General features: G+C 33.4%; 1 protein-coding gene across 2 annotated transcripts in view; it reads left to right on the forward strand.

Annotated features, from left to right (window-relative positions):
* rbpms2a (RNA binding protein, mRNA processing factor 2a) overlaps window positions 1-7,393 on the forward strand; it is a 15,462-nt gene extending 8,069 nt beyond the window's left edge. Inside the window, exons 6-8 of one of the 2 annotated variants that reach the window (XM_051099411.1) lie at window positions 1,453-1,616; window positions 6,163-6,235; window positions 6,328-7,393. In XM_051099411.1, the coding sequence (XP_050955368.1) occupies window positions 1,453-1,616; window positions 6,163-6,228 (230 nt within the window). In that variant the 3' untranslated portion in view covers window positions 6,229-6,235; window positions 6,328-7,393. The remainder of the gene's footprint in view (window positions 1-1,452; window positions 1,617-6,162; window positions 6,236-6,327) is intronic. The other variant, XM_051099412.1, reaches the window with a different exon arrangement.
* Window positions 7,394-8,373: the final 980 nt, after the last annotated feature.

Below are 8,373 nucleotides of genomic sequence, written 5' to 3' on the forward strand. Positions count from 1 at the left end.
TGAAATCACATCAAGAAATGAGTGAAAACGCCAAGTTTTGGAAAAAATCCTTGAATTTGCAAAATTAAGGTGGTTTTTGACTGATGCGAATAATGGGAGATGAAAATGCGTTTGCTGAATAAATTCCTCCATGTGTATCAAAGTCATGTGACTTGACTAACCAGCGGACTGATCTTGTTGCACAGCATCTGAAATGTTATGTTCATTCTGAAATGCTGGAGCAAAGTGTTGTATTTTAAATGCGACACATTCGTAAATTTCTGTATAACTGTCTCCCAGAACTGTTTAGCATGGCTGCGTTCCCAAACCCTCAATTTTTATTGCTATTTGTAGCAATAGCCAAGAATAAATTGTATGGGTCAAAATTTATTATTATTATTATTATTATTATTATTATTATTATTATTATCTTTATTTTATTTTTTTTTTCTCTCTTTAATGCCAAAAATCATTAGGATATTAAGTAAAAATCCTTGTTCCTTAAATGTTCCTCGAAGATATTTTGTGTATATATATCCTACCCTAAATATCACAACTTTCTTCAACTGCATTGCTAAGAACTTCATTTAGACAACTTTAAAAGGTTATTTTTATTTTTATTTTTTTATTAAAAATAGCATATTCAGTGGCTTCTCATACTTAGTCTCTTTCTGATAAACTAGCACTAAATATCACTATATTGTCTTATTGCACATAAGCAAATTTGCACTTGGATGGAAGCCCAGCTAGTGACATCTTTCGTATGTCTTATGTATTAAGTTTGAAAATGTATCATTCCTGTGAAGCAAAGCTGAATTTTCAGCATCATTACTGTAGTCTTCGGTGTCACAGCACTTCACATTTTTGTAACTATTCACAGAATCTTTTAGAGAAATCATTTGTTTGAAATGGAAATCTTTTGTAGCGTTATAAATGTTTAAATGGCACTTTTGATCAATTTAATGCATCCTTGCTGAACAGAATTCTTTAATAACCCTAATGACTTAAATTTTGAACTGTATTGTGTATTTTTGATTGCCTTTTGGCTTGCTTAGTTGGTGGTTAAAATACATTTAATATTCAGTAATATTATCAAGGTGATGACACGGCCCCTTCGATGAGAACAAAGCCTATGTACTTGTGTCAACTGAATAACACTTTCCATCTATACTGCTGAAATGAACTTGTTTGGTAATTGATTAAAGTACAGTTATTGATCTGATCCAACACTAAACTGACTTGAGCTGAATAATGACGCTATTGTCTTTTTCTGCTTTAAAGCAGAATTTGGATTTGTCTCATGTTTAAATAATTTTACATCATTGATTGTTACTTTTGTTTATTATTGTGAAGCTGCTTTGAAACGGTCTCTATTGTATTAAGTGCCTTTATTTTAAAAAAAAAAAAAAAAAAAAAAACTGTTTCCTACCGTTTGGTTCCGTATGTGACGTTCAGATGTTTGTGATTCTGTAGATGACCTGACGGGGGCAGCACTGATCCCCGCGTCTCCTGAGGCGTGGGCTCCGTATCCTCTCTATACCACTGAACTGACCCCAGGCCTGCCTCACGCCGCCTTCACCTATCCCGCCGCCGCTGCTGCCGCCGCCGCCCTGCACGCCCAGGTGAGGGACCAACCGGTGTGTTCCCTCTTTTCCTTTACTCCATCACTGTGTCTCTCTGCTTTTTGCTGTTTTTCTGTCTGGTGTGACGCCACCAGCGCTCAGTGAATATTACTTGACATTAGTTTGACGCTGCAAATCTTTGTCAGTGTGAAACTAAATCTCAGTTTGTGTTTTCAAAAGTACATGCTGTGCTTGCGAGTTTCCCAAAACGTGTAGTTGCTTGGTCCATATCAACAAACTAAATAAAAAAAAAAAAAAAAAAAAAAAAAAAAAATTTTATCAAACAGATACAGAATAAGATTAAAAAACAGGATGTATATACACCCATACAATAGCTGTGTACATACTCATCCTAACAGAAGGAACACATTAAGTACATATGTACATGCAGTATGTATACGTGACCATATATCTGCATATAAACCAGGTCACCAGGTACATGAGACCAGGACTTAGGATATTTGAGTGTTTAGATCCAAAGCCCAAGTTTTGAGAGTGTACTAATTTATTTTTTTATTCCATTTTTATTTATTTATTTTTTCATTTGTTTTAAATTGTTTATTGAATCTGTTAATATCTATTATATATATATATATATATATATATTATATTTATTTTTATTTATTTATTTATTTATTTATTTTTAAATGTGTTTGAGGTTTAATTTTGAATCTATTTTACTAAATCTTCTTGGTGTGTATAGATTATTTTTTGAATCTCTTTGTTTGTTTGTTTATTTATTTATTTATTTTAACTTTTTCTGTTTTTGTTTTAAATCTTTTTTTTTTTTTTAACTTATATTATATTTATCTATTTATTAATTTATTTTTTAATTTCTATATAAATTATTTTGTGAGTTTTACTTATGGAATTGCATACTGAACAATGTAATGCAATGCTAAATATCGTTTTATACGGCACTCGCGATGTCACTATTGTCGTATACTGCACTATTTGACAATGTTAGCCTTCATTTAAGTAGCTTGTACTTCAGTCTGCTAACTTTTCCCATAATGCCCCTCACTCACGCTTTGGTGGAAACTGACCCTGGGTCAACATGACGCAGCTACACCAAATGAGGTGTCAGAGGTCCGCTCTGAATATGACAGGTCTGATTACCCAGAATCCCTCAGAACAGCATTCCTTGGCCTGTTAGCGTTGCTAAGAGATCACATCAGAGAAAAGCTGTTTTTAATTGCATCTTAGGTTGGATTATGACTGAGTCGTTGAGTGAATCTGTACAGAGGGAGGTGCCGGTTAAAGTTTAGCCAGTGTGTGTGAGCGTTTTTATGATCCATTAAAAGCAGCACATGTTAAAATTCTCCCCCACAAACGCATTGCATTCTAGTTTTAAATGGGTAAAAATTAATTTCTGAGTGTTTTATGCTCCTCAGGTGATAATGTCATGGTTTATTATAGATCTTGCATTGTTCGCTTCAGTTTAATGAGATGTGATTGGTTTTGAAGACTGTGCTGACAGATCAAGTTTATTGATTGGAAGGCTAGATTTTGAGGTTGTCATGGCAACCCAGTGAGAACTACTGTAAAGGTCATGGATGAAGAGGTTTTAGCTCAGTCTCTTGAGCCATACTGTTAGCTCACAGCATCATCAAGCCTTAAATTGAGCTCATTTGCAATTTAAGAGCAAGAGAACAAGACAAGTTTAGTTGTAATTTAGTGTTTAAGATCTGATCCAACCAAAATCTTTTACAGTAATGTTTGGAATAACTGGTTATGGTTGTATGTTTTGTCAGGATCTCAAAGGGGTTGTAAAAGGTTTCGTCCTCTGGGTGAGAAGGAGAGCGAGAGTGTGCTAATGGATCCACACGATAACACATTCTCTGCCCAATGTCACTCTGAGAGTCTTCAGAGAGTTCAACGATCATTTTGGTTCCAAAGAATGCATGGATTTTCATTTATTTTCTTTTCTTTTATTTTATTTATTTTTTTTGTGCACCTATAAGAATTTATATAAGCGAGATTTTTATAAGAATTATACGTTTCTTATAAAATTTTATATATTCATATTTTTATAAAGAAACAAATCAAATTATTCAAATTGTATATTTTGGTGGTTGTTGTTCATCACAATATGAAAATGTATAACAGATCAAGTATTTGTTTATATAATAGCTATATAAAATCTATTTTTGCTGCACAATTTTTTACTATAATAATTGGTGATGATTTATTATTTATTATTATTATTATTATTATTATTATTATTATTATTATTATTATCACAACAATATGAAAATGTATAACAAATCAAGTATTTGTTTAAATAATAGCTATATAAAATCTATTTTTGGTACACAAAATATTAATTGTTACTTTAATAATTGATGATGATTTTTTATTATTATTATTATTATTATTATTATTATTATTATTATTATTATTATTTTTAATAATAATAATAATAATAATAATAATAATAATAATAATAATAATAATAATAATAATAATAATAATAATTACAACAATATGAAAATGTATAACAAATCAAGTATTTGTTTATATAATACCTGTATAAAATCTATTTTTGGTGCACAAATAATCGTTACTATAATTGATGATGATGAATTATTATTATTATTATTATTATTATTATTATTATTATTATTATTATTATTATTATTTAGATGGTGCCTATACTTTCTATAGTATATACACATTCTGCTTAATTTAGATAATTTTTTTTTTTTTTTTTTTATCAATTATAGTAGTCAATAAATGGTCATTTAAATAAATCATTATAAAGTACCATCATCTTGTAAAAACAGAAAAGGCATACATTTTGTAGAAAAAGCTGATAATTTCCTGCTTTTCAAATTGTGTTTCCATTAGGAGTGTAACTGTACACAGATGTCACGGTTCGGTACGTACCTCGGTTCGAGGGTCACTGTTCGATGCGATTTCAGAGGAAAAAAAAAAAAAAAAAAAGTACTATGCTAGGTTTCTTTTCATTTATTTTAAACAGAGCGTAGTACAACTTTCTTTATTTATTTATTTATTTATTTATTTATTTATTTATTTATTTATTTATTTATTTATTTAACGTTACCTACATGTGAAAATAATAAATATTATATTAAACTAATGTCATATAGGCTCTAAAATCTGCAGTACATATGTACATACAAGGAATAAATACTTAATTTAACCAGTAGACATGGCAAAAAAAACTGCGACACGTAACGCAGCCTATATTTGCTGAGTTTCAGTTCAGTTTTGTGACTGAAAGGAAACTTAAATGGCAGAAAGTGACATCCTGTTTAAGTTGATATGCTTAAATGAGGAAAGTTGAAGTAATCGCGCTGGCGCTCACAAACAGAAAACGCATATCCGATTCAGAATCAGCACATGGTCACCGTCCAGTGGGCTTTGTTTTCAAGTGAGCAACTCCTGGCATTCGCTGTTCTTTTGCTGTCGGTTATCAAATAGAGTTGCATTACTGCGCCCCCTTCTGGAATGAAGGTGAATTGCCTGTATTCGTTATAAGGACTCATGCACCGAACCGAGATGCCCGTACCGTGACTGTTCGGTACGGATACGTGTATCGTTACACCCTTACTTTCCATATTCTATATTAAACTATTGTCGTAATAATCATAAATATAAAACCCCTAAACAAACATGAACTTAATATTCAAAACAGTTTAAATCTCCTAAAAGAGGCATATAATAGCAGTCCTGCATGATTTGGCTGAAGGAAAATAGAAGTGGAATTCCTTTGGCATGTTTGCATGTAGCTAGGATGACGCAACTGTAAATCTGCAGTTAAACTCCTGGAAGCTCTTAGCTTTCTCTTACTCCACCCTCTCCAGACCTGTCCAACACACACACCTGCAGCGGGGGATCACAGCTGTGGCGAGTGTGTCCGTGTGCCGCCGATCAAACCGCCTTGTAAAAAACGTGGGAAGCTCGGAGTAATTCTGCAAAGGGCCAAAACGGACGTGCCAGGCTGATTGTTGTCGTTCTCTTGCCCTTGGCTGGGGAAGTGGGTGTTTTGGCGTGGTTTGGGAAGGCAGGACGGGAAAGGAGTTAATGTCATCTTGCTGAAAGATGTTTATAGATGCACTGATAAGAGTTTCCTGCTCAGTCAGGAAGTTCATGCTTGCGTCAGGTCATTAGCGCAGCTCAAATTGCTTGACTATGAAGTGGGTTGAAGAAATTCCTCTTTTTCTGGTTTTGTTTGTGTGTTGTTGCCATCTACAGTTTTAAAGGTTTGTGACTGGTTCTTAAATGGCTCTTGGCAGCAACATTGGTTCAACGAAGTAGTTTTAGTTGGCTGTATGGTGCTTTTGGGAGGTTTAAATTATGAATGTTAAGGTATGGTGTGTGTGTGTGTGTGTGTGTTTTTTTTTTTTTTTTTAAGTAGTTCATGTAGTTGGTTTTTATTTTCAGTGTGATCTATACATATTCAAACATTATTATTATTATTATTATTATTATTATTATTATTATTATTATTATTATTGAATGAAAAAACATTTTCTTTTAAATGTAACAACTTTAAAAATCTCATTGTAATCTTTGATGTTGATCTTGTCTGTAGATGCGCTGGTATCCTTCTCCCTCTGAAAGTTCTCAACCGGGGTGGAAGTCACGCCAATTCTGTTAAATAATCAGTAAGTATCTTTATCTTCACCTCCTGCATACGATCACTAGTCCCTATGATTGTAAATGACCGTAAACTGATGCGCTGTTCTTATCCCCACAGATGCCATTCCGTACCAGACGTTTAGTTTTTGTTTCTCCCTCCTGTTTAAATGAAGGACAACCGGGGCTCAGCATTTAATTTAATCAGGTTTATTTAACGGACAATCTAAGCATGAAGGATCATTTTCCTGGAGAAGGTCTTCTCTACAAAGCACTCTGATATGCTGAGGACTCTGACAAACCTCAACGGTACTGTCTCCATTTCAAAAGCCGCGCTTGACGAGCCAATCACGCGCAGGCGTTCAACGTGTTTAGCTGCTCTGGTAGATGTGCATTTCTGAGGTCGTCATTCTGCATGCGATACGGCATGAGTTTTAGAATCCAAACCTTTTCTTTCCCTCCCAGCCAACCCTAAAATGTTGTCTTGCAGTTTCTTTCAATGTCTGAAAGGTGGAGACCTGAAGTGTTTTTTTTTTTTTTTTTTTTTTTTTTTTTTTTTTCTTTTTCTTTTCGCAATCCAGTCTCTGTGTACTTTTGTTTTCTATTTTTAAGAACTGATGACATATGCACTGGGTATTTGTTTGTGTTCGTGATCTTGACCTGACCCGAGCGGATTCGGGTTCTTGTCTCCTCCAGACCTTCAATGCATCTTCCTCTGCCCTGAAATCACCAAACCTCCGCTATCTGTGTCTGCTTGGAGAATATTTGAACAAAAAAAAAAAAGAAATGTACAAGTATTTTTGTACATTTGTGTAATAATGAATATTTATGCATTTTTGTTTTGTGCAATTAAATAAGTATATATGTATGAGCAGTTTAGTGTTCCCTTGTGTTATTTTTGGTGTTTTAGTTGGTTGTTAATTCAGTCTATAACCTGTTTGAAGTAAATAAGTGCAATTCCTGATTTGTTTTTGTTTTTCTTATCATATTATTTTTTTTGTTTTGTTTTGTTTTGTTTTTTTTTTCGCTCTGTTACATACTGAAGTTTCCAGACTGTGGCAGTACGGCGAGTTTAAACGGACTGCTAACATGAGATTGCTGTATTATAATATTAAAAAAAAAAAAGTAAAAATGCTGATTTTTCTTTTTCAGAATGTGAAACTGGAGAATAAAAGGGAATCTGAGGATCTTGTGTTTTGAGTGGCTTCTTCTAATCCAACTTTGAATTTTCAGTCAAAGGAATAGTTCAAGTTCAACCAAAATTGCAGATTAGCATTTTTGCTGGTGATGTATTCACCCTCAGGCCATCCAAGATGTAGATTAGGGTTTCTTCATCAGAACAGATTTAAAGAAATGTAGCATTACGTTGCTTGCTCACCAATGGATCCTCTGCAGTGAATGAGTGCCATGAGAATGAGAGTCTAAACAGCTGATTAAAAACATCACAATTGGCATGACTTCAGTCCATCAATCAAAAGTTGCCTAGCCTGAATCAGGAAAGAAATATGCACGGATCAAGCACTGCTTACAAGCCATATATGAAGAGTTCATTTGCAAAAACTATTATTATTATTATTATTATTATTTTTTTTTTAATTGAGCAAGTAATATCAATCAAACTGCAGTTGGGTTGTTTTAAGTAATAACTTAAATACAGGTAGTTTACAAAATTAAAGGTCACTGAAAGTTTATTTTTTTTAAATGTATTTTAAGTTTGTTTTATAACAAAAGCAGATAACTTCACGTCACGTGTTTTAGAGTTTAAAAAAAAAATACACGTTTAGTCTTGTAATTGTCTCAGATACATTGTAGATCCCTGACAAACACTGTTGACGTTGTTGTCATAGACTGTATGGATGTGATTACATGCAGTACACCAAGCTTTTCCCTCACCATTGTAATGCGCTGTTTCTACAAGGTTCCGTGAAAATGTTTTAGATTTTATTTTCCTTTTACGCCCTGAAGAAGATATCCCAAGTTCACCAAGTTCGTTGAAATTATGGACGAAAGTCCTCTCAGCTATAGGCTGCATCCGAAAGCTCTACAATGCTGCCTTTGGAGGCAGCATTCCAAGGCAGGAAGGCATCAAGGCACGTCCGAATTCTAATTCTGCTTCAGTTCCTGTCTCCAGAGGTACCTTCTTCTGATTGGAATTTTGAAGGCAACA

The sequence above is a fragment of the Labeo rohita genome, chromosome 25 (assembly GCF_022985175.1).
Source record: "Labeo rohita strain BAU-BD-2019 chromosome 25, IGBB_LRoh.1.0, whole genome shotgun sequence".
Lineage (NCBI taxonomy): Eukaryota > Metazoa > Chordata > Actinopteri > Cypriniformes > Cyprinidae > Labeo > Labeo rohita.